At 35.6% G+C, this 26,718-nt stretch overlaps 14 protein-coding genes across 14 annotated transcripts; 4 read left to right on the top strand and 10 right to left on the bottom strand. All coding sequences in view use genetic code 12, as the record gives it.

Annotated features, from left to right (window-relative positions):
• Positions 1–104: 104 nt before the first annotated feature.
• Positions 105–1,205, bottom strand: CD36_08340 (starvation-or genotoxic-stress mediator, protein, putative; the record flags this gene model as incomplete). The annotated part of the gene is made up of 1 exon (XM_002417435.1): positions 105–1,205. The coding sequence occupies one exon, from the start codon at positions 1,203–1,205 to the stop codon at positions 105–107; it is 1,101 nt and encodes a 366-aa protein (XP_002417480.1).
• Positions 1,206–1,375: 170 nt separating this feature from the next.
• Positions 1,376–1,954, top strand: CD36_08330 (conserved hypothetical protein; the record flags this gene model as incomplete). Its single annotated transcript, XM_002417434.1, has 3 exons — positions 1,376–1,636; positions 1,707–1,765; positions 1,828–1,954. The coding sequence occupies 3 exons, from the start codon at positions 1,376–1,378 to the stop codon at positions 1,952–1,954; spliced, it is 447 nt and encodes a 148-aa protein (XP_002417479.1).
• A 472-nt stretch (positions 1,955–2,426) lies between these two features.
• On the top strand, positions 2,427–3,059 carry CD36_08320 (peptidyl-tRNA hydrolase, putative; the record flags this gene model as incomplete). The annotated part of the gene is made up of 1 exon (XM_002417433.1): positions 2,427–3,059. The coding sequence occupies one exon, from the start codon at positions 2,427–2,429 to the stop codon at positions 3,057–3,059; it is 633 nt and encodes a 210-aa protein (XP_002417478.1).
• A 238-nt stretch (positions 3,060–3,297) lies between these two features.
• CD36_08310 (ATP-dependent RNA helicase, mitochondrial precursor) lies at positions 3,298–5,298 on the top strand (the record flags this gene model as incomplete). The annotated part of the gene is made up of 1 exon (XM_002417432.1): positions 3,298–5,298. The coding sequence occupies one exon, from the start codon at positions 3,298–3,300 to the stop codon at positions 5,296–5,298; it is 2,001 nt and encodes a 666-aa protein (XP_002417477.1).
• A 178-nt stretch (positions 5,299–5,476) lies between these two features.
• CD36_08300 (conserved hypothetical protein) lies at positions 5,477–7,147 on the bottom strand (the record flags this gene model as incomplete). Its single annotated transcript, XM_002417431.1, has 1 exon — positions 5,477–7,147. One exon carries the CDS (start codon positions 7,145–7,147, stop codon positions 5,477–5,479), a length of 1,671 nt encoding a protein of 556 aa, XP_002417476.1.
• A 389-nt stretch (positions 7,148–7,536) lies between these two features.
• CD36_08290 (NAG-family-related polyamine transporter, putative) lies at positions 7,537–9,294 on the bottom strand (the record flags this gene model as incomplete). The annotated part of the gene is made up of 1 exon (XM_002417430.1): positions 7,537–9,294. The coding sequence occupies one exon, from the start codon at positions 9,292–9,294 to the stop codon at positions 7,537–7,539; it is 1,758 nt and encodes a 585-aa protein (XP_002417475.1).
• A 1,207-nt stretch (positions 9,295–10,501) lies between these two features.
• On the bottom strand, positions 10,502–12,157 carry CD36_08280 ((repressible) alkaline phosphatase precursor, putative; the record flags this gene model as incomplete). The annotated part of the gene is made up of 1 exon (XM_002417429.1): positions 10,502–12,157. One exon carries the CDS (start codon positions 12,155–12,157, stop codon positions 10,502–10,504), a length of 1,656 nt encoding a protein of 551 aa, XP_002417474.1.
• A 774-nt stretch (positions 12,158–12,931) lies between these two features.
• CD36_08270 (conserved hypothetical protein) lies at positions 12,932–13,984 on the bottom strand (the record flags this gene model as incomplete). The annotated part of the gene is made up of 1 exon (XM_002417428.1): positions 12,932–13,984. One exon carries the CDS (start codon positions 13,982–13,984, stop codon positions 12,932–12,934), a length of 1,053 nt encoding a protein of 350 aa, XP_002417473.1.
• A 254-nt stretch (positions 13,985–14,238) lies between these two features.
• On the bottom strand, positions 14,239–15,351 carry CD36_08260 (conserved hypothetical protein; the record flags this gene model as incomplete). The annotated part of the gene is made up of 1 exon (XM_002417427.1): positions 14,239–15,351. One exon carries the CDS (start codon positions 15,349–15,351, stop codon positions 14,239–14,241), a length of 1,113 nt encoding a protein of 370 aa, XP_002417472.1.
• Positions 15,352–15,758: 407 nt separating this feature from the next.
• Positions 15,759–16,667, bottom strand: CD36_08250 (carrier protein, mitochondrial precursor, putative; the record flags this gene model as incomplete). Its single annotated transcript, XM_002417426.1, has 1 exon — positions 15,759–16,667. The coding sequence occupies one exon, from the start codon at positions 16,665–16,667 to the stop codon at positions 15,759–15,761; it is 909 nt and encodes a 302-aa protein (XP_002417471.1).
• Positions 16,668–17,062: 395 nt separating this feature from the next.
• CD36_08240 (protein transport component, putative) lies at positions 17,063–19,855 on the top strand (the record flags this gene model as incomplete). The annotated part of the gene is made up of 1 exon (XM_002417425.1): positions 17,063–19,855. The coding sequence occupies one exon, from the start codon at positions 17,063–17,065 to the stop codon at positions 19,853–19,855; it is 2,793 nt and encodes a 930-aa protein (XP_002417470.1).
• A 212-nt stretch (positions 19,856–20,067) lies between these two features.
• CD36_08230 (oligomeric Golgi complex subunit, putative) lies at positions 20,068–21,243 on the bottom strand (the record flags this gene model as incomplete). The annotated part of the gene is made up of 1 exon (XM_002417424.1): positions 20,068–21,243. The coding sequence occupies one exon, from the start codon at positions 21,241–21,243 to the stop codon at positions 20,068–20,070; it is 1,176 nt and encodes a 391-aa protein (XP_002417469.1).
• Positions 21,244–21,445: 202 nt separating this feature from the next.
• CD36_08220 (conserved hypothetical protein) lies at positions 21,446–22,247 on the bottom strand (the record flags this gene model as incomplete). The annotated part of the gene is made up of 2 exons (XM_002417423.1): positions 21,446–22,157; positions 22,234–22,247. The coding sequence occupies 2 exons, from the start codon at positions 22,245–22,247 to the stop codon at positions 21,446–21,448; spliced, it is 726 nt and encodes a 241-aa protein (XP_002417468.1).
• Positions 22,248–22,463: 216 nt separating this feature from the next.
• CD36_08210 (SET3 histone deacetylase complex subunit, putative) lies at positions 22,464–26,609 on the bottom strand (the record flags this gene model as incomplete). The annotated part of the gene is made up of 1 exon (XM_002417422.1): positions 22,464–26,609. The coding sequence occupies one exon, from the start codon at positions 26,607–26,609 to the stop codon at positions 22,464–22,466; it is 4,146 nt and encodes a 1,381-aa protein (XP_002417467.1).
• Between the last annotated feature and the right edge of the window lie 109 nt (positions 26,610–26,718).

Genomic DNA, 26,718 nt, shown 5'->3' with positions numbered 1-26,718 from the left:
ATATACATATTCATTCTATCTTCTTTACTTTAGCAGTATTGTTTTAGTACTTGGTGATTTTGATAGAAGTGAAAAGTGGACAGAGGTGGGATATACTTGTTTTGTTAGACTAATTGGACATAGTTGGAAGGAAATTGTCCTATTTTTCCATGTAACTGACCTTCCCACCAGGTTCCATTCCCCACAAGAATCTTGATTTTGTCTCCTTTGGAAAACCGCAAGTCTGACTCTTCTTCTCCAGCAAAATCATGTAACGCATAGCAGTATGATTCGTTAATTTTAGCATAATCATTGTTTGAGTCTATTTGATGTGGAGCCAATATGGATGTTTCTATTTCTTTAACAATGGGATCATTCTTGAGCAAAAAATCGCTAACAATTTTGTTCACATCATTTTCAATTAAGTCGTGTTCTTTGATTCTTTCAGAAACTTGATAGCAGAAAGTTAAATGGACGTAGTAAATATGAGCTTGAACATATCCCATTGCTTCTTGGGTGAAACATATCAAAAGTGGTAGTTCTCTCACCAATAATGAATTTATCCTTGTATATCTTGTTTTGGTGTCTTCAAGTTTTCTTTCTAAAGAATAAAGTTGGTTGTTTTGTTTCAATGTGAGTTCACTTTGCTCCTGTTTTAGCAATAATGATTCATGGTCGTTGTAAACTTTATCGTAATCCAACAATGCGGTTTTCCGCAATTCAATCTTTTTGAAGACAGCATTGTAAATTTTACATATTTCCAGTAATTTTTTTTCAACAGACGATACCAAATGGTCAATTTCAGTTTCAACAAAAATATCTTTAACTTTATGCTTATATTTGGTAATTTTGGACCAAGCTGTATACGCATCGTCTAAGATTTGACTGTCGTTTTTCAAATTGGTGTAAGGATCAATTAAGTTCTGAAAACTTTCTGCTGAGCCCACTGAGTTGGACAATATTTGATTCATACTTTCACCAAATACCTTTGCGTACTTCAGCAACTTTTTGATAGAAGCTTCAATTGCAATAAGCTCCTCGTCCAATTCATTAAACGTTTGATCAACAGTGTAAGAGCCGGCAGCAAACTTTATTTTTTGTTTTAGTATTTGAGGAGTTCTTTTGAGTCTATTCCAATGAAATTGTTCATTTCCCGTGATTTTCTTATCAACAATCTTCAAGTGATTTGACACCAAATTGGAAAGCTTGTTAATTTCGGAACTCATAACTCGATGGCTAAATTGATATGCATCTGTAAAAAGAAAGGCGAGGTTTGCGGTTTTTTTAACTTTTTTTTGTGTTCTGTTAAAGTGTACTCATTTGCTGTGTCCAGTTCTTTTTGCAACCCAGATATTTCTAGCCAGTTCATCTAAAAGCCCACACCAACCACTTTCAAATGTCTAATGATAACACGGTACCAGACAATAAACCAGAAACACTAGCATCAATTTTTGAGTATTTGCACCAAGAGAAGATTATTAGTCCAGATGAAAGAAGCACTCAAGATGAAATACTTAAAGATTGTCAACAGTTTATGGGAAACAACTCAAGCAAAAAGCTTAATTGGCGGCAATTGGCAGAATGTTTTGAAGATGTATTTGCAAAGTATACTACAGAAACTAGTGAATTAAAAGAACAGATTGAAGAACTAGTACAAGTAAGTCCATTTACTTTTCCCGTTTGTGTAGAACAATCCATTACTAACACTTATCTGTTTTCTTAATAAGCAACGAAAAATGCTATTTGAATGTTATGAAAAACTTGATCAAGAAAGGGCTAAAGCTCGGTAAGTTAAAATCAATTGTGGCCACTCTTCGTTTTTTCCACGGACTAACAATATATTTCTAGTATTGAAAAATCATTGAGTTGGATAATTACCAAAGAGGGCAATTTAGCAAAATTTAAATCTGCAGCAAATACTTTGTTACAAAACACAGACTCAGAAAGCAAACCAGCAAGGGAAGAGATACCTTAGAATATGTGGTGGTGGTTTTCACCAACTCACTATTGTTGTATAGTGTATGCATTTGCTTTAACATGCTAAATAAATGGAAGAATGTGTTATAGATCATCTCCTTTATTATTACTTGTAATAGTTAACTAATATTAACAAATATTACGAAAAGTAACAACACAATATAAGCTTTATAATGGGTTTCTGTTGATTTGTGTGTCCAAAATAAAGTGAAATGCAAGAATGTTTCAGATTATGAAAGTGTCTATGGACTATTCATCTCTATGTATGATCTGATGTGAAAAATAACCAAGAAAACTTTCTTTACTGAAAGTTCCTCGTACTATAGATTGTATCTTTCATTGTTGATTATTTCCTGTAAGTTTGTTGAATTTTTTTTTTTTTTCCGTCTTGTTTCGTCCCCCAAATTTTGATGCCTGTGGAATACCAAGACTACAACATTAGTTAAAGACAAACTCGTACAAATTCCATAATGCTACGAGGTCTTATCAAACCGTTCTTTCCGGTGGCCCAACTGCATTTGTATTTCTCGAGAAGATATTTATTTATTGCTTCTATAGGAAATCCTGAACCACAATATGCTAATACCAGACACAATGCAGGACATAGATTGATGAACCAATTGATTGATGTATACTGGAAAGATCATCTTTACAAGAAAGGGCTTTATTATTTATCAACCAAATATCCCAATTTAGTGCTTTTCAAATCCAATGATTCACTAATGAACCTACAAGGATTACCAATTTCAAAGCATTTTACTAAACAAGGTTATGGAAAATCGGCTTTGGTGATTCTTCATGACGAATTGCAAATTCATCTAGGTAAATATCAGATCCGTAAACCTGGTACCAGTTCAAGAGGACATAATGGGTTGAAATCCATCGATAAGTATTTAAAGAATAAATATTTTAAGTTTGGAATAGGTATTGGTCGTCCACCGGCATCACAGTCAGTAGTACAGTACGTATTGAATGAGTTTCTGGTGGAAGACTTGAAAGTGATTGATTGGAAGGTGTTACCAAAATGTGTAAAAGATTTGGAAAATATGGTTATTCAAGATTTAAAACTGCAAAGTGGAAAAGATAGGGTAAACGATTTATGAAGTTTCTGCTAGTAAATCTTTGAACTTCTGCTGGTGTCGTCGTATTATTATGGGGTCATCTCTTCAGCACTAGAAAAAAAAAAAAAAATAAAGTAGAATTTAGTAGTAGCTGGAATGAAAATTTTTTTGCCTTTTTTCTTTTATATGTATTTTTTTAGTTTTTTGTTCTTTTTTTTTAGTTACCAGTAACAAGGATTTCATTTCGGTATTCACTATTCATCAAAGTTCTTAGTTCACTATGTTAAAGCAGTTGAGTAGATCTTTGGGAATACGATCAAGCTCCACAGTTATCGGTATAATTAGATCCAACCAGATTTGTGCACGTGCATTTCATGTTTCCGTTGTTAATCAATATGGTAGTACTAAGGTAAATGAACTTGGCGACATAAAGAGCGATAATTTTGAGGTAAAGCAAGCTCCTATTGTGCTTGAGCTGCCATCATACAAGGCAGATAAAGTATCAAAAGTGGAACCATTCCAACCTGTTAAATTTGAGGACTTTAGAGGGAAAGGATATATTAATGATAATATAATCAACTCGTTACAAAAGAACAATTTCACAGAATTGACACCAATTCAACAAAAAGCTTTAATTCCTATTTTTAACACTGAGAAAGGTTTGGTTTGTAGAGCAAAGACAGGTACGGGTAAGACTTTAGCATTTGCTGTGCCAACATTGCAGCATGCCTGTGAAAATAAAGGTAAAGGGGTCAGCACAGTCGTTTTGGCCCCAACGCGTGATTTGGCTTTACAAATTGAAGAGGAATATCGGAAGCTTATATCAAAATTGAAATATAACGACAGACCTTATATCGGATTGTTTATAGGAGGTCAGAGGACACTGTTTAACCCCAAGAAACCGGCAGAAATTGTTATTGCTACACCAGGTCGTTTGGAAAAAGAGTTACAAACGAATCACAAACTTGATAAATGTTTTGAAAATGTGACATACCGTATTTATGATGAAGCTGATAGGTTGTTAGATGTTGGTTTTGAGGATGCTTTGGACAAGATCGACGACCTTTTGTATAAGGTAAGAAGCACTCCTAAACCGATCAAGTCATTATTGTTTAGTGCAACGGTTGATAAATCTATTTCTGAGTTCTCGAAAAAACATATTCATCCCGAGTATGAGTTTTTGAATACTGTTTCCAAAGATGATTTAGAAATCCCTGAGAATATCCATCAACTGTTGATTGAGTGTGCTGATGGTATTGATAAAGTTAATGCCCTTCTTCTGGAATTGCATGGTATTATGAAACAAGGAAATAATTACAAAGTGATTGTGTTTTTACCCACCAAGACTGCTGTTGATTGGTTTTATGAGTATATCTCCAATCCTTTACGTGATGGATCGTTTGATTTACCTTCAAAGGGACCCAATGTTTTCAAGTTACATGGTGGAAGAAGTGCTCAACAACGTGCTTTCGCTTTGAAAGGATTCAAGGTGGCAAAAAAAGCCATTTTAATTTCCACTGATGTTGCTGCCAGAGGTATCGATATTAAGGATGTAACCAATGTTGTACAAATGTTCCCTTCTGTGGAAATTGCTGACTATATCCACAAAGTTGGAAGAACGGGAAGGGCAGGAAAGAAAGGAAAGGCGGTATTATTTGTTACACCAACTGAACTACCATTTGTTCTGATATTGAAAAGGAAGAGAAAAGTCAATTTTCAAGAAACTATCCAATCTGAGAAATTAAACAGTTCTAACATTATTGAACAACTTGAATCTCCTTTAGATGAAACAAAGGAATTTTTGGTCACAATGATTAATTATTTGCAACAGTTGCAAAGCTCCCATCGTCTTAATTTTAATCTGTTGTTGGTGGAGAATATGGAATTATACCGTAAGCTCGTTAGAGATGATAATGCCGTGTTGGAAGCCACACTATTGAGTAAATTTGGAAAGTCTGTCAATGCTGATGTCAAACGTAGATATTTTGCAAGGTCAAAGTATCAAAGTCGTGATCATGGTGAATTTAATTCTTATTCTAATTTTTCAAGATCTGGTATGTCAGAAAGACCCAGAAGCAATGATAGAAGTAGTAAAATGACATTTAGTGGTAGAGGCAAATATGGAAACAACAGAAATAAAGATCGGTTTCATCAAAATAAGAACAGATACAATAGTGATAGACAAACCGAAAGATCATATGACAACGACAAGAAGTTTGATAATGGTTGGAAAAATGAAAGAAGATTTGACCACAGAAGAATTCGCGATAATGAAGAATAGACAATAGCACAAACGTGCATCACAAGTTCTTGATTCCAAGGAGACAGAGAATAAATAAATATCTTGTAAATAATACTTTAAATTTTGTGTATATTAGTGAATAAAAAATTATGGAAACCAAAAAAAAACAGAAGTGCAAGCTGCAGAATCAAGTAAGAGACTATTGAGATACAATTTATCATTTTTTTGACATTTTGTATCTTCTGGGTATAAACGGTGACGATAATTTCTTGGTTTCAGGCAGCGGTGACTTTTCGTTCAACTCGTCCTCTGGGTACTCTATGGCAACGTCGCGGGTGAGAATTACATAAACTAGCAAGCAAATTATAATTATACTATTGAAAATGGATACTCTTTTTTGGAATGTCAATTCACTTGATAGTAATCCAACTTTTTTATTTGTTTCTGATAACATTTGCTTGTGACTATTCTCCTGAATCTTGAATAGGTTTCCATATTGTTCGTGTAATTCATAGTAAGACTCTTTAAACACCGCTAATTGATACATCAATGTGCTATTAACAGAGCTGATTAACGTGTTGAAATTTGTGGTTTGTCTTTTCTCCAAATTGGAAAATGCAGTTGATAACAACTTCAGTTGTTCTTCGATGTAAAGCAAAGATAGCGTAGCATTCGACTCAAGCAAAGATAATCTTTTCATTATATTTTTGTAAATAGATTCTTGTGTAGTGATAGCCGTTGCTGCTTTTGTGGTGGTGATTTGAGACTCGGCATCGCTCGGTACACAAAACTCTTGATTTGAATTATTGAAAGACTTTAAAAATTCATTTAGTTGTAAATGAGGCAAACGAACTCTGCACTCGTTTAATGTAGTCAGATTGATTAATAAAACATCTTCCTCAATAGATTGTGGTGCTGGTGAGCCCTCGTTTACAGTGTCCATACGTTGATTTTCTTCTTCTTCTTCTTTGAACTCATCCATCATTGTCTTCCCATGTACTCTCACTATTGATATGGGACAGTAAAATTCGTTTCCGTAGTGACTCAAAATTTCCAATTTCAAGTATCTTGCCCAAATCAAAGGATTCTCAATCTTGAACGTTTGCACATCACGAATATTAGATGCAATAAACTGTCCTAGTTCTTTCCAATTCTGTGATGGGAATCGATCACTTACACTGATCCTGATATCTTTGAAAATGGACGAGAAAAATTCAAAATTGCCAATCACTACCAGATCAACAAGTATGTCTTGACATAGCTCAATAATCACGTACTTGTGTTTGACTGAACATTCATTTAACAAATATGAATCCTTATTTTCCTTTAAAATAGCGGATGCACCCTTGGCCTGTGCATTTGTTTTCATAATGGTTGCTGCACAATCAACCGATGCAAAATTAAACTTGTCCTTGTAAACCTTCCCGTCAGCCTCCATTAAAGTGACGTTGGTTGATAAAACCGATGTGTGGTTTGAAGGTGTAATAGATTTCGATTCTGATGATCCATTCATGGAGTAATTGTTCGAGGCAGTAGTGTTGGACTCTATCTTTTGCTTTTTCCATTCTTCAAAGGACATAAAATGGCATTCATCTAGCACGGAATCATTCTTTTGCAGATTTTTGTTGTTGTCGGTCAGGGTAGTCGCTGGAGACTGTAACACTAGGAAATCATCATTGCTAGGGGTATCAATGAAACTATTATTTTTCTGGAAAAAAACCGGAATATACTGTATTATAGGAGAATAATCCAAAGTTCTATTTGATCGTGGTGTATATAGGTCCGTTATATTCACTAAACTTGCCAGCGTATCCAGGTTATTTTTTCCTGAGACAACACAGCTTAATAGACATGAAATATAGACTAATGCATGCCAAATATATATCATTAGATTATTATATGTATAAATTTGTCAAGGTTAGGTTGACAATATCTTATATGTTGTAATATCTGATTATCTTTATCATTCAAAGTGTAAACACAATTCGTTGTTGTTTTCATTTTTTTTTTTTTTTTTCTGTTTCAAGCTTGATTGAGCATCACCTTGTGGAACGAAAACGTGAAGACGTTTGATGCCACAATTTTATTGCTGTAAGTTGTGATTGAATCAGTTACAGGTAAATTCAATATCTGACTTTTGTAACTACTGGCATAGTCTTAAATAGTTTATATACTCTATATTATATCTATATTAATATTAATTAAATATGTTTCGAATCAAGTTCGTTTATGTAATTGTTTTTTTTTTTTATTATATTTTTGAAATGACGTTTTTCCTTATATCAAGGCAGCAGAATAATCCTCTTTACAAAGCTTCAGTCTCACTGTCTTACCCCATTTGTAAAATGTAAATGGAATCAAAACCATGGCTAATGCAACAAAAGCCAATAACCAACTAGCCCATTGCAAACCTAAGCCTTCGTACATTTGAGTCACAAACAAGGGGAATGCAGCACCTCCAGCAGATCTCAAGAACACTTTGGTAGCTAAAGCTGAAGCGGCATATTTGGCATAAGTATCAATAATGTAGTTATTCAACGAGTAATAAATCAAAACCATACCGTAACCAAAAGCAATACCTGATGATGCTGGACCAACCCAAATAATATGCTTGTAAGAAGTGGCACCTAAAATGAATAATGCAATACAAGGGAATGGAGCTCCAACCATGGCACCCCATAATCTATCTTCTGGTTCTGGTTTTCTTCTTTTCACCAATTTGGAATACTCGACTTCTAAAACATATGTTGTGATGACAGCAAAACCTGCACCAATAAGAATTGGAATAAACATTAAACCAATCTTGTCATCTCCAAAACCATACAATTTATTGAAAATGTATGGATAGGCAAAGAAAAATGCATACAAGTAAGCATAAATCAAAGCAACAAAAGCACAGACTAAATCCAATAATGGCTCGGTGACAACAAATTTCAATGGTCTAATTAAACATTCATTTACCATCTCTTTTAAAGACAATGGTGTGGCTTCTTGTTCAGTCATTATCTTGTCGTTTCCTGTTTCCTTTCTCAATTTTCTAGCTCTCCTTTTCAATATAGCTGGGGCATAAGTTTCTGGCATTAAACTGACCAAAATCCACATAACACCAGCAAAAGCCATATTGACCCAAATGATCAAGTCCATTCTTTCTGTGTCGGTTGAAATAAATCCATTAACAATTAATGAAATGACAGGACCGGAATAAGGACAGAAACTGAAAAATGATAAGGCAAGACCTCTGGTTTCGTTGTGCATATCTACCAAACTTGCACCAGCAATTGAAAGAGCAGATGATGCGAAAACACCACATAAGAAACGACAAACCAATAAACCTCCGATATTTGGAGATAATGCACAAGGGATGTTAAATATAACATACAATCCAAATGATATAATGTAAGTGGGTCTTCTTCCGTATTCCTCTGACATTGGGCCCCAAAGCAAAGGACCAACACAGAACCCAATAACCATTAATGAAACTGTTAAAGTAGAAACTTCAGTCAGCACGTGATATCTATTATTAATAGTGGAAAGTCCTCCAGATAAACAAGATGAACCATAAGCAGCAGAAATGACAAACATGGAAATTAGAAAGGTGTACCACCACTTCAACCACATTGGCCAATTGTGTGGATTCTCAGGATCGCCTACTTTAAATGTGACAAATTCTATTTCTGAATCCAAGCCCTCTAGCTTCTCCTCTTGTTGAACAGTCTTCACTCTTCCTATAGATTGTAATGTCACAACTGGAACCAACCCAGTAGTGGTTTCCAAAGTATATTCTTCCGGGAATATAGGATTTTCAATAATTGGACCATTTAATTCTGGGTGAGGTATAGAAGATGTTAAACCTAAATCTTGAAGCGATTTCTTAGTTTCAGTTTTTGTTACAATCAATTGAGGTTCAGTACTTTTCTCTGACTGTTGGGTGTCTGAAGAATTTATTGATTGTGCTTCAAGATCTGGTTGAAATGGAGTTGGATTGAAATCTTGAGCAGTAATCTCTGAATCTGAGCTATCGTCGTGCGACACCATGATTGATAATTATGATTTAATGATATAGTACAGAAATGTTCTTAGGGAAAATAGGAAATTCCAAATTAAATATTTAAAATATTGGGAAATATATGAGTCAGGAGAGAAACAAAGGGAATTCAAGGTTTATTTATATTAGTTGAGGTATTTTTTCAAGTTAGATTTGATGACATTGTAGTAGCCGTAATAATAGAAATATTTTTGGGAACAACTGCGGTTGTATCCCTTTCTAAAATCATAATCATAATAGTGAGCCGCTTATCCATCTATTTTAAGCAATATTGTTGCATGAAGAGTCCACAATCGCAATCCAGAAAACCCGAGATTGCGCACGAAACAGGCGGTTATTGGTGAGAATGCCATTATTTTTCCATGGGAACGAAAAAAAAAAAAAAAAAAAAAAAAAAACTAAAGCATCTAATGAATAAGATTCTTGGCTACTTTATGATCACCACCACCATTCTCAACTGAAAATTTTTCCGACTATCCGTTGATAGTTTACAATTGGGATTAAACGAGATACAAGATCTCTACAATAACGTATGCCTTTCTTCTGCAGGAACATGTTACTTGACTACCACTGGCTTAACTGAAGGGAAGGCTTTACAATAAGTCTTACATGGGAAAGCATCTATTCATAATTATGATTAGTCATGTAATTCAGTCAATGTTTGAACAACCAAGTGATGTTTCTTTCTTTCACAATGAATCAAGTGAACACCAAAAAAAAAAAAAAAAAAAAAAAAGAAACATCACTTGATTTATCCATGGAATAATGTATCACAATATGCAGGATATGGATAAGAATTTTGATAACCACAAAGCAACAATGACAATACTATTATGCTTATCCAAGGAAAAAAAAATAGATATGATCGTGTCTAAGGTTAATTTGCCTAATATCATTCCAAACACTTATTGTTTCATATTTTTCAACAAGAGAAAACAATGTCAAATAATGTTAAACAAAACAGAGAAAAACCGATACATTTAAGCACGTTATCTTATGTGGTTTTCTACATATACTAGCTTGAATACCAACTTTTCTTCTTCTTCTGCATATAATAAGTCCGTGTATTGTTTAATGCTTGCTTTGATCTTCCTAACAACTTCAAGATAAGAATCTTGAATATCTTGGCATTATGTTAGCAATAATAATCCTTTGTTCTTATTTTTTATTTTTTATTGGATATATGCTCATACACATTTACAATACATTGGCATGGTAGACGTCATCCACTTTTGCATTATTCTGGGCTGGAGAATGCTCTGTTTCCTTGATCAATTGGGTTACTTGGTTCAAATTTGACCCAGTGATAGACTCAATGAATGCTCCTATTTCAATATTCTCGTGATTCCCAGATAATCCGTCATAAGCTTTGTGTGATAACAATTTCGACTTAATTGCAGGAGAGTTTGTGTGAGCATAAATGTTGACATCTACGGCAGAGTGGCCATGAGTAGTCCATCCAATTTGAGCTCTGATTGAAACAATATTATTCAATATGTAAAGTAACTCTCCAGCATTGTTTGCGTTTTGGATTATTAAATCGACGTCATTAGCTGTGTAGTCACTGATACCCAAATCTTTTTCTAAGATTTCATGTTTGATAAAATTTGTGAACTTCTTAGTATTGTCTTTCTCTTTGTAAGCTGCCACCTTGTGAGACAAGTAGTCCCCTGAATGCGTACTATTTAATAACACTTCCGGATACCACAAATAATCTGGATACAGCTTAGAAACTTGTCTGGCAACAACTAAACCACCAGTTTCATGGTCACTGGTTGAAATTGCAACTGTTTCGGTCTCGGTGTTGTCGATAAATTTAATGACTTCGGCAAATGCTTTGTCATAAGCTAAAACCTCTCTTACATGTGCGGCAGGATCATTATGATGTGATGCATGGTCAATTCTAGAGCCTTCAATCAACAAAAAGAACCCTTGTTCTGAGTCCTTGGTGGCCTCTGATAAAGCTGTTAATGCAACTTGAACTTGTTCAGCTAATGACGGGTATTCTGAATTCTTACGTTCAATATCATAGGGGATGTCTGTGTTTGCTAACAAACCCAATAATGGCAACGACACGTTTTTCCCTCCCTGTAATTGATCAAACAGCACTCTATCACCGACATACTGCCATTTATCACTGTACTCTTTAATCAAATTTCTTTTATCGGCACGACAGCCACCTTCCGAAGTTGGTAAAAAGTGGCATCTTCCTCCACCTAAAATAAGATCTACTGCTCTTCCAAATGGGTATTCACCTAATTGATGTTCAGCAATCAAATCTTCCTGAAATCTGTAATCAACGTGGGAACTAAATGCAGCAGGGGTGGCATCGGTTATTCTAGTAGTGACCACTAAACCAGTGTAGTAACCTTGTAGTTTTAAGGCTTCTAAAACAGTACCACACGGAGTTTTGTCTGGTGTTACACCAATTGCACCGTTGTATGATTTCAAAGCACAAGAAAACGCGGTAGCACCAGCAGCAGAGTCCGTAACTAAACTGCTCGAAGATCTTGTACGAGAAGAACCAATAAGATATTTATCAAGAGTCAAAATATCATTGATGGCTAATTTGTCTCTAAATTGTCTAAATGATCTAGCGGCGGATAAACTTGCTGGTCCCATACCATCGGTCACCATCATGATAATATTCTTTTTCTTATGAGGATTCAATGATGGTCCAGTATTTTCATCGCTATCAGAGTGTTTTGCAAATATGCACAAATATGCAATGATAGCAATGGTTATAATATTGAGCAAGTAAGACAAATTTCTTTTAATGCCAGATTGTTTCTTGTTCCAACATGTTAAACTATCCCCTCCAAGTAATGGTCTCTGATCGTTCGACAAACCCATGATGGAATATATAGCAATAAAAAGTTGTCTTTATCAAACACAAGTGTTGAAGTGGAAGAAAAAGAGGAGTGAAGAAGAAAAGAAAAAAATATATTATAAGTGTGTGTGTATGAACGTGTGTAGTGGAGTGGAGTCAAGTGGACCAAGATGTTCTGCTGAAGTCAAAAAAAAAAAAAAAAAGAAAAAGAATAAATTGATAAGTAGTAGTAGTCAATAGTACTATCAAGAAGAGTGAAACCAAGATCCGCTACCGCTATCGCGAAGTTAATTTCGAATTATTTTTATTCAACTGAAATTGCACAAAAATGTTGATCTGAAATATTATATTGGTCTATAGGGTATAATGACTGTCAACCTGAGTCTTAAGGAAACAAATAAACCAAGGGAAACAATGAATGGAGAATGGTTTTATAATCCAGATGTATTACTAATCATTCGAACTTGATTGCAGAACGTACAGAAAAATGCCTATCAAGAAGGATGGTTTATATTTCTCAAAAACTCGTTACTACTTAGTTCAGGCTCTCTTCATTAGTGTTGTTTTCTGGGCAATTATCATGTGTAGTAGATGATTTGTCTATTTTGAAGAATTGTTGAGAGTTATTGAAATTGATTCATCAAACCTTGTGATGCTTACATGATGTAGCTTAGATCTATTGAAGTCTTCTCTTTATAAACCAATGTATATAGTTGCTAACAAATTTATAGCTCGCTATTGGTTTATATCACCTATATATGAAAACTAACTCCTTTAATAGTTCCCTTTTTCAATGTTTAGAAGTCATCAACAACAACTGCATTACTACCGATTTCATTTGAAATCATTTTACCGATGGATAAATCCATAATTGATAAACCAACGATCTTTTGCACTGTAATACCAGTACTTTTATCTGTAACAGTAGCATCAAAATCAGAATACAATTCATGGATTTCAATCAATTGGGTCTCGTTAAATTCTGCTTGTATCAACTCGCCAGCTTCATGCAATGTATGTTCTTTGGAATCAACTATGATGCAAATACCCTTTTGCTTGAAATCTTTACATAAATCCAAATCCAATTCAATCATATGAGGCTTGTAAGAGCCGATCAATGATATGAATTTGGGGAATTCTGAGTTTTTGTTCAAATATTCCTGCTTGATTATTGGAGATGTTGCTGGTGTGCAACCAAATATAATCGAACTATTCTGAACATGAGGAATGAATCCCAGAGATTCGTCTTGGTACAGAAAACCATTAAACTTGACGTTTTTGAATTCTTTGGAAAGTTTGGCTGCTAATGCCTCTGCGTTTTTCAATGTACGATTTAAGATATTGACTTGCTTGATTTTATCCTCATATAACAACAAGGCTAATTTGATATGCCAGTAAGCTTGCAAACCGACACCAAAAGCTGTCAATTCCGGTAAGATTTTTGCATTCAAAGGGGAGATCAATTTTGTCAAACCCAAGGTGCTTGCCAATGCCGTTCTAAAAGCTGTCAAGGTGTTGGCATTAAGTACGGCCTTCAATTCTCCGGTTATTTCATCCATTATCAATACACATCCTTGAAATCCCAATCCCTTGGAATTGTTTCCAGGACCACCACTAATTACCTTAAGTCCCACCTCAACTGGAGATATGCATGGCATGTATATGTGCGTGGTGTCTGAATTGGGATTGTTGCTTGGTTGAACAGTTCTAGGAGGTACTATATGGTCGGAATCTTGGGAATATGTCGTTAAACTTTTGAGCAATGTTTGTTGAAATGAATTGAGAATTGATTCCTTTGAGAGAGTTTTGTTTAAAAACTCTGTCACCGCTTGATCTGATATCACCTTCATTCCACAGGATTTTAATTTCAAACAGTACAAATAGTTTTCTATAAAGTAGAGTGGTTAACACAACGTACCTTTTGAGAAAGAGGTTTATTGGTTTTATTTATATATCAAGTCTTTCGAAAAGAAAAAAAAAATGGCTAGAATTAGATCATTCCGTTAACGGAAACTCGGTTCCCCAAACTATTTGCTCACAAGAAAAATAGAGCAAAAACAGTTGCAATAAGCGAGCTCCATTGGCTCCAATACATTTACTAAGCCTATATCGTATTTAGCAGTAAAACTAAATTGCCAAATTCTTTTTTAAAACTCTCCAGCTTTATATCCTCGGGATGCAATTCATATATCCTGTACTTCATCGATAATTTCCTTAGAGACGAAATATGAGTAGGATCTTCTACACTACTTGCAGTTTCCAAAAATGATCTTTGTAATTCGTTCAAATCCTTGTGAAGGTTCAAGATCTGCTGACTTATCTGGGTGCTCTTTCTTTTCTTAGTTGTTTCCCATATTAGAAAGCTTGTTCTAAGATTGTTCAATGCCTCAATATAATGTGGTTCCTTGTATTGGTTTAAATAATCAAAAGTGAAATGCCATACAATCCTTTCGTAAAAAGGAGTTAATCTTCGTGACTCTATTAGGGGAAGATATATAGTGTCAAAATTATGCTTCAAATTCTTGACAATATTTAACGGCTGTTTTAAATCATGATATTTCTTGAGCAACACGATCTGGATTTTGTAGACGTCTAACTCTTGAAAATTGGTTAATTGTTTTAAATTTATCAAATCAACGGGTGATTTGTCCAAATCCTGCAATTTCCTGTTTAATATTATATCTGTCAAAACACGAGGGGTTAATTTGTTATGATTTAGGAACGTTTCCATGATATCAAATAAAATCTCCTGACTATCAACATTTGCTATAAAGGCACTCAAATCAATACGGTTCATTTCATAAAGTTGTGAATAATTAACTCCAAGATGGTTAGAGCCTACATTGGATGATTTGATGCCGTGCAAAATATTACTAATGAACTTATCAGAAACATGATCGTTCGCTATAGGCACATGTATAGGTACTTTATTGAATTGCTCCTCGACAGATCCTTTAGTCAATGAGTCGTATAAAGACGGTTTGTATGTTTTGGTGGGTTCGGTTGGTTTGACTAATAAGTTGAGAGCTGCAGCTAGTGAAATATTCTCTTGCTTCCGGTTTTTCGATCGTATAGTGCTTGTCCAAAAAAACCTTGTGGCAGACTTTAATGAGGACGACGTCATATCCAGCTTAGGTGGTCTAACATTTAACATTAGTGCTTGACAAATTGATTTTTGAGATTCTGCAGGAAGAGAAGAGAAATCGAATGGTCTCATAAGATGAAGGGGAAAAAATATGGTGAAAAAAAAACACACACACGCACATACATTACACACACACATTACACACACTAAAACAATATGAGAAGGTGTATGTTTTTAGTGTCAAAAAAGTAACAAGACTAGTTAATATTCGAACTTGATTAAATAAGAGAAAACCACTATAGTCCGTGTCGTGCTTTGAAGATCTTTGGTATACGATTTGTAGTTTGGCCGAGTTTATTTTTACTAATTTTTGGCATAACAATAGCACCGAACTTTTTCAATTTTAATACAACAAGAGAGTAAACAATCAACTCTGTCAATACGTAGATAAAAAGTCGAAATGAAATAATAAATACAAATTGGAGAAATATAATACTTAAATTGTATGTATGTTACGCTCGATCAGTATCTGGAAACTGCTATCCCATCAATCGTAACGCCAATTCAACACTAGCAAATGTACCCGCACTACAAGGTACAGCTCTTAAAAGACATGGTACAATACCTCTCCAGAAACCTCTTAATCCATGATTTGAATAAATATATTTCATAGCCTTTAAAGCGCTGCCACCAAATTTGCTTTCTTTCCCAAACCCATCGCTCTGTATATTAGACTTTATAACATCTAGTGGGTACGACAGAAGCCACAATGCGTTTCCTGCAATAGCCCCACTAGCCAACAATTCTGGTGTGCTTATTTGATCACGACATTTATAATGTTGCAAGTCGATTATTTTTTGAATCAAAGCTTCATATGTCAAAAACCAAACACCATACGCTTGTATTTCACGAATTAATGTTATCCCAAACCCTCTATAAATACCATTGACAACACCCTGTTCTCTATATATTTTGCTAACAGTTTCACGCAAGGAGACCGGTTTCCCTGATGATTGACTCAATATACGCAATTGTTCCACCGGAGATGTGACAGGGGTATTCACCACACCAGCCATTGCCCCAGCAATATAGGTTTGTGGCCATAAATTCAAGCTTGGCTGGCCCGTGTATTGTAAAATTTGTCTCTTTGTCTCGTGGAATCCATAAAATTGAAGGGACACACAGACACCAACCCCAAATAATGGAGGTAAAGTCCCTTTGTAAAAAGCCAAAATTCCTTCATTCTTGATGACATTTTTAATGACCTGAAAAGAAGATGTAGCTGATGTTGTCTGCAATCTTATTTTAACAAGATCAGCTGGTTGACCAATTAACACTTGTGTTGCACCACCCACAAAACCAGCTGCGATATCTTTGAGTTTTCTTGTCAAAGAATTGTCAACTGTCTTGGTGTTTTCTGTATCTAAGACTGCATTGGCTTCTGACATATTAGCTTTCTAAAACCCCTTTCCCAAAAAATAGAAAAGAAAGAGTTGAAAGAAAAAAAAAAAAAAAAACTTGCATCTAAAAGTGTGATAACAGAATTTGAATTATGATGATGGCTATCAAATCATTTGTACCTACACTCACGTGCCAAGCAGTGCTACCATATGAAACAGTCGTGTATTTGTTTGATGTTGACTATATATTTTTTTTTTTGACCACGTACCACAAGTAAAATGAACAAACAAAAACAACATATTGAAAGTGCTTGAAAAAAAAAAAAGGTTGGAAAAATTAAACAAATCACACCGTATATTTTCAGTCGTTCTTTTTTTTTTTTCCCTTTGGTTTCATATTACATAGTTGTGACTTTCTTTTTATTTACATCAATTGTTTAAACATGTCTGGTAGAAGAAGAGCATATCCACAACCTCAGTATGCCACGGGACCGACTGGAATGGCTACACCACCTGTCCCTAACCAATTTCAACAACAACAACAACAACAACCAATGCAACAACCGGTGCAACAATATGGAGTCGACCAAATGCAAGGTCAATTTCAGCAAATGAATATTGGTGGAGTAGGGCCAGCAGGCGTGCCACAAGCTCCTCAATATCCATATCAACAATCTGGCCAGCCCCAACAATCACCTCAACTCAGTTATGATCCATACCAGCCCCAGCCCCAAGCAAATACTGCTGTTTACGGACAAGGCGGTATTCCACCATCATCAGTGCCTGCTGGTGGAGCTGGATACGGAGGATATGGCCAACAGAACAACATTGGCTTAGGTGCTCAATTGAATGCTTTGTATACTACTGATTTATCAAGAGACCTTCCACCACCAATTGCCGAATTGTCTTTCCAACCTCCACCAATAACATTACCAGATAATGCAACTTTGATTCCAGCATCTAAAACCGCGAATGCACTTCCTGAATATTTTAGATCAACTTTGAATGTGGTGCCAACCAATTCTTCTCTCTTGAAGAAGTCAAAGTTACCATTAGCTATTGTTGTTAATCCTTACAACGCTTTAAAAATCGAAAGCGAAAACATCCCAGTCACCTGTGATACTGTTATCAGTAGATGTCGTCGTTGTCGTGGTTACATCAACCCGTTTGTTACTTTAGCTGAGAACGGTAGACGTTGGAGATGTAACTTTTGTAATTTGTTGAACGACATTCCAAGTGCTTTTGACTATGACGAAATCAGTGGACAAGTCAAAAACAAATTTGACAGGGTTGAGTTGAATCATTCAGTTGTCGAGTTTATTGCTCCAAAAGAATACATGGCAAGAGCCCCACAGCCAATTGTTTACACATTTATTATTGATGTTTCTGTACATGCTATTCAAAGTGGCTTAACTGGTACCATAACCAGAACTATTTTGGAAAGTTTAGATAGAATTCCTAACCAAAACAAAACTGCTAGAGTTTCATTCATTGGTGTCGACTCTAACTTACATTATATCCGTTTCAATGAAGGATTAGAAGGTACCGAGATTTTGGTTGTTGCAGATATAGACGAGCCATTCTTGCCATCCCCAGGTGGTTTGTTGGTCAATTTGGATGAGAATAGAGAAGCAATCGAGAAATTATTGTTGGACTTTCCTTCTTATTTTGAAAGTAATGCCAACCAAGGTTTCGCATTGGGTCCAGCTTTGAAAGCAGGTCATAAAATGATAAGCAACATTGGTGGTAAATTAGTCTGCTTTGCTGCCACTTTACCAAATATTGGCGAAGGTAAGTTGAGCGTCAGAGACGAAGCCAGCGTTGCAGGTAAGGCTAAGGAAGCAAAGGCTTTATTGACACCAGCTGATAGTTTTTACAAGTCGTTTGCAGTCACATGCAATTCTTCACAGGTTACAGTTGATTTGTTTTTGACTTCTTCTGCATATCAAGATGTTGCCACTTTGTCAAATTTGGCAAGATATACTGCCGGGCAAACCCATTTCTACCCAGCCTGGACTAGCAATAAATACGAGGACGTTGCCAAATTATCTAAAGAAGTTAGTGATCATTTATCACAAGACATTGCCCTTGAAGCCGTTTTAAGAGTGAGAGGCTCCACTGGATTCAGAATGTCATCATTCTACGGAAATTTCTTTAACCGTTCGTCTGATTTGTGCTCCTTCCCAACTTTCCCAAGAGATCAATCTTATCTTATTGAAATGTCAATCGAGGAAACTATTAACAAGCCTGTGGTTTACTTCCAAGCCGCTGTTTTACATTCCACATGCTTTGGAGAGAGAAGAATTAGAGTTATGAACTTGGCTTTGCCAACATCATCTAAGTTGGTAGACATTTATGCCTCTGCAGATCAGTTAGCGATCACAAACTATTTCACGCATAAGGCTATTGAAAAGGCGTTGTCCAGCTCGTTGCCAGAAGCTAGAGAATATTTGATTGCTAGAGTTGTCGACATATTGAACGTTTACAGAAAGGAATTGGTTGCCGGAAACGTTTCTGGTGCTTCACCATTACAAATCTCGACTAATTTGAGAATGTTGCCATTACTTTTGTTCTGTTTGACCAAGCATTTGGCTTTCAGAGGTGAGAGGGTTCCATCGGACCACAGAGCAGCAGCCTTAAATAATTTGGGATCATCTCCAATTCCTCAATTGATCAAATCCATTTATCCAACCGTATATTCATTGCATAACATGCCTGATACTTGTGGTTTGCCAGGAGTCAAAGAGGATGAAGAGGATGAAGAAGAAGGTACCGGAGCTGAAATTGATGTTGTTCTTCCTGATCCAATCAATGATTCCAAAGCTTCATGGGAAAATTATGGTTTGTACTTGATTGATAATGGCAGTGAGTTGTTCTTATGGGTATCTGGTAATGTTGTGCCAGGTTTAGTACAAGACTTGTTTGGTACTGAGAACTTGTATGAAATTCCAACGGGAAAAACTGAGTTGCCTGAGTTTTCCCTCGAAGAGTCTGAATTCAACTACAGAGTTCGTCAAATTATTGGAAAGATCAGAGAACAAAACGATTCAATTATTTGGAAAAATCTTTATGTTGTTGTTGGTGCTTCATCAAATGAGCCAATTGAAATCTCACAACAACGTGATTTAATGGCTTTGAGAATGTGGGCTTCAAGCTGCTTGGTAGAAGATAAAACCGGCAGCGAACCATCGTATAGAGATTTCTTAACTTCTTTGAAATCTAAAGTTTCTCAATAGGTTTTTTTTTTTATTATTATTATTTGTTAGTTGGTCTCTAGTCCGAGTTGGAATATATACTGTTTATTCTGTAATAATGGTACTACGAAGTAAACGAAAAAAAGAATAACATGGAATGAATAGAGGGAGGAGACAGTAGTCCAAAATGCACTATAACACGCATGTTCTGGTATATATGGGTTACTTTTGTGTTTATTCCTAACTTGGTCTATTTACTTATACTCTATCATTGACAATGAATCTAGTAACATGCTTCTCTCTTCTTCTGACTTGAATGTCTCCAGCACTGATGCTTTTAGACCAGAATAGTAAATCTTCAAATTTTTCGCAATTGGTCCTCCCCTGGCCATTGCTGCTACTATGCTTTTCTTAAATTTCTGATTTAATTTTGACCAAAACAACTCAGTTAATGATTGCAGTTTGTAATAATTCAAAACGATTTCTAGAAAAGTCCCTTTATCATCATCATTTTCAGATTTCCAATCACTCAAGATGTCACTCAATTTAGTAAAATACTCACTTGATTCTTCTTTAACTTCTGTAATGATTGCGGTAAAATTTCTTGGTGATTGCAATGCTCGTGATAGTTGAGCTGAAGCAGATTGCACTTTTCTAGTGATAGTTGAACGATCAAAAACATTGAAAAACTCATCTCTATTCAATAAATACAAGGCAGATAAATGGGAATGTAATTTCAGGTTCTTGCGTTCAAGGGTTGAAGGGTGTCTGAAATCACCGCTAACGACATCAATGCACTGGGAGAGCATACTTGATTTCTTTGATATGGCAATGGACTGATAATCACGAATCAATTTAACTGATAATACATTTATCTCAGCACCTTTTTCGTTGGTCGCATCCTGATACATTTTATTGATTTGGATATGTAGTTTAGCCAACCTCACCAAATCTCTTTCGTTCAGAACACTTGTCAATTCTTCTATTTGTTGAATAATGAAAACAAAAAAGCTTGTGGTCCGCAACAACTCTAATGTTAGATGGATTCTCTTCAATGCTTTATTTAGTTTCATTGCCTCGTCAAACGGCTCGACAACTTCTTGCTTGATTCGTTTAAAAGGTACATTGATTCTTTCGAGGCTGGGGTTTACCTGTGATGTCAAAATCTTTTGATACTCGGTGATTTTCTGGAAGTTTGATATCAAAGATGAGTAATTTGAAGATGATATCTTTTCAATTCTTTTATCACACTCTTGAATGTCAAACTTCAATTTCTTTATTGGCGTTACTAAGTCTAAATGTGGGTTTTCTTGTCCATTGGTTGCTAGAAGTAATTCGTTCGCAAATTGTTGAGGTTCAAAGTTTGTCTCCAAAAAAGCTTCAAAATCCTCTAATTCATTGGATTGGTACTCCGTATTTTGGCTTGTCATCTATGAATTAAATGTAGGACTATATTCTGTAATAAAATTAGCAAAGCATCAATAGTTACTAGAAAAAGAAATTAACGCAGAGATTGTGGTTGATAAATATTCAAGTTCATTCTCGGTTTTTTTTTTTTTGTTTATGTTTTATTTGTGCCACCAACACACTACTTTCTACAATAACATTTAGTTTATGTAATAAAAATAATAACTATTCAGTTCTATATTTTGGTTTAGACGGTTGTTTTTTATTCCCATCCAATGGTTTTCGGCCTTTTCTTTGTCTTTGATTGGGCTTACCATTGAACCTTTGTTGAAACTTCTGTTTTTTCATTAATTTTTTCAATTTTTCTTCCTCTAGTTTTTTCATCTTAGCTTTTTCTAACCTTCTTTGGCGGCACACAATCTTTAATTGTCTTTTCTTCTTACCTGGTCTGTTCTTGCTACATTTGGCTCTTCGTTTAGCAATTTCGTTCTCTATTTGTGCATTATGTTCTTTTAAATTTAGGCACTTCCATGGTTGAAGATCAAGGGTATATATCTGTTTGTAAATATCATGACTGGTGACTGCACATTGTTGGAATTGTTCTCTTTCTTTGTCTGTATATTTGGCAAAATAAAAGGAGTCTGGTCTCTCATTGTTGATTCTTTCTTCAGATTGTTCCCGGAGTGAAACTTTTATTATTGATGGTTTGGGCTCTTTACTTCGACCTCGATCTTCAACAACAGTCTCATTGGTAGCAAACAAAGGAAATTCAAATTCGTTATCTGAACCATTTGATTCTTGTACTTTTTCTTTGTTATCTTCATTATTTAATTCGCTATCGTTTTCCTCAACTTCCTTAAGTTCAAATTCTAATTTTGGTGCAACATAATCTGAAGTATCAGAATCATAATCAGATTCCAGGTTGTATAATAAAGACCTTTTTATTCTGATTAATGGTTAGTTGATTAGTTGTTTTTTTTTGTTTTTCAAGTATCATTTTATATCATACATACATTCTTTCACTCATTTGCTGAAGTGTTATAGAAGATACAACTTACCCTTGTTGAATCTTTTTCAATATGATTGATATTTTTTTTTTTTTTCCCTTCTTTTTTCTTGAGACTGTTTAGCGATGTCTTAAGAGGTTTTACAAAAGTACACTTGCCAAAAGGAAAGTAATTACTTAAACACTTGTATATTTCGATAAAAAAGAAAAAAAAAAAAGTGTGATTTAACTCTAGTATCACCATAGTGGGTGAGCTAAAGTACTGACCGTCCTGATAATGTCTTTCCTAGTATTTAAATGAGGAGGAATAAACTTTTCGATTTTTTTGGAATCAATATCAATTTCCAGGTTCCCATCAACTATGATATTATCGTTGAAACAATCTGAAAACCCGCTCAAGGACTCTAAACTAACATTGATTTGGTTTTCTTTTGTTTTTAAGTGCACTTCCGGAAATTCTTTTAAAAATTCTTCAACTGAATCCGCCTCCACAAAATGAAGCAACAAATTCTGAAACTGTTTTTGACCATTTGTAATTGTACTTCTTTGATCACAATTTGGATTTCTGGGATCGATACCAATGAATTTAAAGAAAAGCTTCCACAATTTGTTTTTTTCAGTGGTATCTATTTCCCTCTTCTGATGGGGTTGTGCAGTATTGAGAAACTTGCTAGCAACTGTTGATGTGATCAAGGAAACTTGCAAATCAACAACATAGTTTTTATCCTCAATTACAAAAACATAGAAAGGCAAATACTTATCAACGACGGAAATATCCGGTTTTCCATCGAACTTGCAATAACGCAACCCAATGGGATAATGGTTTAATGTTAATTGTTGTCTTAACCCTACTTTCTTTTCTTCTAGCTCTTTTGATTGCTCTTCTGCCTCTCTTGCAAGTCTCTCCTGTTCTTCCCGTTTCGCCTTCGCAATTCGTTTTTCCTCTTGTGCTCGCATTTCTTCTTCTTCCTTCCGTTTCTGCTCTTTCTCTTTCTCGGACTTTAAAAACATTTCTCTTCGAGCTCTCTTTTTGGCTTCGACTTTTTCTTGCCACAATCTGGTCTCTTCAGCATCTTTGATTTTTTGTTCTTCTTGAGCCTTAATAACCGATTGAGAAGGTGGTGCTGGTGGTGACGCCGATGAACGCTTTCCTTTCTCTGCAAAAGTATCAGAATGATTTTCACTGGTGTTGTGGTCATCAGAAGCAAATTCTCTCTCCAGTGATTTCAATTTCAAATCAGACTTGGATTTCTTCAATTGATGGGGTTGTTTAGGGTCTTCGTCTAACCATTCACGTTTCCGTTTTCTCTCCTCGTTGCTATAAGTCTTTTCTAATTTGCGACCAGTGAACTCGTTGGGTTTCTGACTATTGCTATGATCATTAGCTGGTCTCAAGATTTTCTTCTCCAGCTTTCTTTCAATATTCTTAGTATTTGGATGTGCTTCAATCTCTTTTTCTTCTACCGCTTCATCTTCATCTGATGACACCGGAACGGAAGGTGCCCGAGAAGTTGCTCGAGAAGTAGCTTGAGATACTACTCTGGATGGAATTCCGGACAAGATTTTGGTTCCACTCTTCTTCTCCATATATCTCATTATTACACTAACTTCTCGGGAATCAAAATGTGGCGAATGCTGGGCAATCTCTAAAGCATTCAACCCATCTTTTTTTCTAGTCTTGAATGGATCAGCACCTTTTGACAACAACGAATCCACAACTTCAAAATGGCCGCGTCCTATACTCGCCAATAGAGCAGTCACACCACAACTCGATTCAGTATCAATATTAAAAGGTGTAGGGTTCAAACCCAATATAATATCAACTAGTTCTGCGTGGCCATTTCTGGCGGCTAAAATTAAAATATCTGGTTTTCCTTCCAAATTATGACCAGCAACAAAATACTCTGCTGTTTTTTCTTTTGAATTCTCGGCAGCGTATTTATATATTCCTTTGCCTTTAATCAAGTCTGCAAAATAGTTGTCATTTGGATCTTCCATAATTGGACCATTTCCAGTTGGGCTATCCGACGCAAACTGAACTTCTCTTGGTAAACGACTGTTGAAGTTTGCAGTTGCTTCTTCTAGAACTTGTATGATTTCCTCATACCCGTCTTCTCCTTCATGCTCGTTGTAAATCTTAGTTAGAGCCGTGAATCCATCAATATTAAAAATAGTAGGGTCGGCGTCATTTTCTAGCAACACTTTAACACAATCAAGATGTTTGTTTTCAGCAGCATCAATCAATGGAGTCTCGGAGTCACCAGCTTCATCTGCTTTGGCATTTACATGAGCCCCATTCTCAATTAAATATTTCACAATTTGTGTATGACCTTCTAAAGCGGCCTCATGCAAACACGTGAAACCGCAAAAATCCTTTTCATTCGCACTTGCACCCCTCTCGATGTAATCTTGAACATCAGCAAAATTACCCTTTTTGCAAGCTCGTTGTAGTAATGATCGACCACTTGAATCACGCTTAAGCTTATAAGGTAACTTCTTGGATCTTGAGATCTTTGATTCCGATTTAATACTATTGTCGGGATGTTTTGAATCCTCTGAACTGTTGTGTTCTTTGTAATTATCTAACAAAGTTTTCTCTTCTTTAACGGTTAATTTGTCACTTAGCTTGTGATCTCTTTGTTTCTCATTGCTCATTTTTGCTTCAGGTTCATTCAGTGGTGCTTTGCCTTTACTAGGTTTCTCGGTTACTTTCAAATCTTCAATATCAGAATGTTTGCCATCTTTTGGTAATTCTTCTACCCCTTCAAGTTTGGGATCTGGTTTCTGAACATCTTCTTCCTCTTCATCGGAACTAAAAATGGTATTCAATTTCGTCTTCTTTAATTTGTGTCTGTTTGTATCTTCCGTTTGTTCACGTATAAGTTCCTTTGCTTCGTCAAGGCGTGGAAGGTCATCTGCTATAACAGTTTCTGCTTCCGAAACGTTGCCATTCTCATCAATATTTTCTAACACATTCGAAGCCACAACTGAATCGTTCTTTGTTTCGGGTATTTCTGCTAATTCATTGAAATTGAAGTCGGTGTCACTTTCATTAACTGGAGACAATAATGACGTGTCGCCAAATGATTCTGACCGGGTAAGTTTTGGTTGAAGCGTTTCTGATTTATCTGAATCGAGGTTTTCAACATTCGTATCTGGTCCCAGTCCACAGCTAGCTGTAACTTTCACGCCATCATTATTGTCTTTCAAATTCACTTCACGTTTGGGATCTGATTTTTTATCTTTTTCTTCGGTCAAGAGTTGCTTGCTGTGTTGACTTGGTTCTGATTGCTGTTCCGTGTAATTAATTGTTTCGTCACTCTTCTCTTTTGTTATCTTTTCTTCTTTAGCTTTAATTTTGGTTGATTTTAAGTAATCGGTGAAGGAAGTTTTCTTGGTGATCATGGGCTTCAGAGATTTACCAGGCTCTTCGACACTCGGTTTGGCCGATGCTGAATTCAAAGCCATGTTTCTCTCGTTTTTGCTGTCTCTGTTCATTGTACTTTCCGGTTGTGTTGGTGCTTCAATATTAGTGTGATGATCTATCTTTATTATGGAACTTCTCCTGCTGCTTTCTCGTGAAACATTGCGTGAACTTTCTCTTGAAAACTTTTGGCTTGACATATCACTTATGGAACTCTTTCGTGAATCATTAGTAAAACTCTGAGCTTCCTTGGTGGCAGATCTTTTCGAAGCATCATCTGCTCTGAAATCAAACAGCTCAAGCCCTTTCTTATCTCTAGCTGCACGCCCTTGAGGAGAAAATTTGGGACTTCGTTGATCCGAACTAATCATTGAATTATTCAAACGATCATTCGCACTATTCCCATTGACATATGCTGGCCTTTTTTTATCTTCTTTAACGTCATAATTACTTGCAGAATCTGAACTTTTCCTACTGCTACTATAGTTTCCAGCTCTCGAAATAAACTTATCATTCCCATCCAGATACTTTGAATATGAATCATATCTATCAAATCCAGGCCGTCTTCTGTTTAGTACATTATTACTGCTATTGCCACTTACCCCACCTATAATATTTTGTCCATTACTTGGATGACTTCGGGGTCCGTAATAAGTGCTTCCACCAGTTGATCCATTCCTGTAATACGAATTACTGCTAGACGAACTTGTTTTAGGAGTGTATGATTCATAACGAGATCTATAACCAGACCCACTATATGTGTCACGCCTGCTTGATGAATATGACAAGGAACTTGCACTTGCTTCGCGGTCTTTTCCTGCTGAGCCAATATATGTGCTGGAACTCTGATTACCTTGCAGAGTTATTCCTTCTCTGCCACCTGAGGCGCTGTCGTATACTTTCTTCGAATGGTTCTTACCATATCTAGGAGTATAATGCGTATTGCTATTGTATGACATTGATTATATCTAAAATATTCGACTCAATTATACTTTTGCCCTTGGATTGAAGGTAGTGTTTTGTTTCTGACGTATTGTTGGAATTCTGTGATAGTATTTCTTTTCTTTA

Source organism: Candida dubliniensis, chromosome 1, assembly GCF_000026945.1.
Source record: "Candida dubliniensis CD36 chromosome 1, complete sequence".
Taxonomy (NCBI): domain Eukaryota; kingdom Fungi; phylum Ascomycota; class Pichiomycetes; order Serinales; family Debaryomycetaceae; genus Candida; species Candida dubliniensis.
Note: the sequence above shows the minus strand (reverse complement) of the source record. Positions and strands in the feature narration are given on the sequence as shown.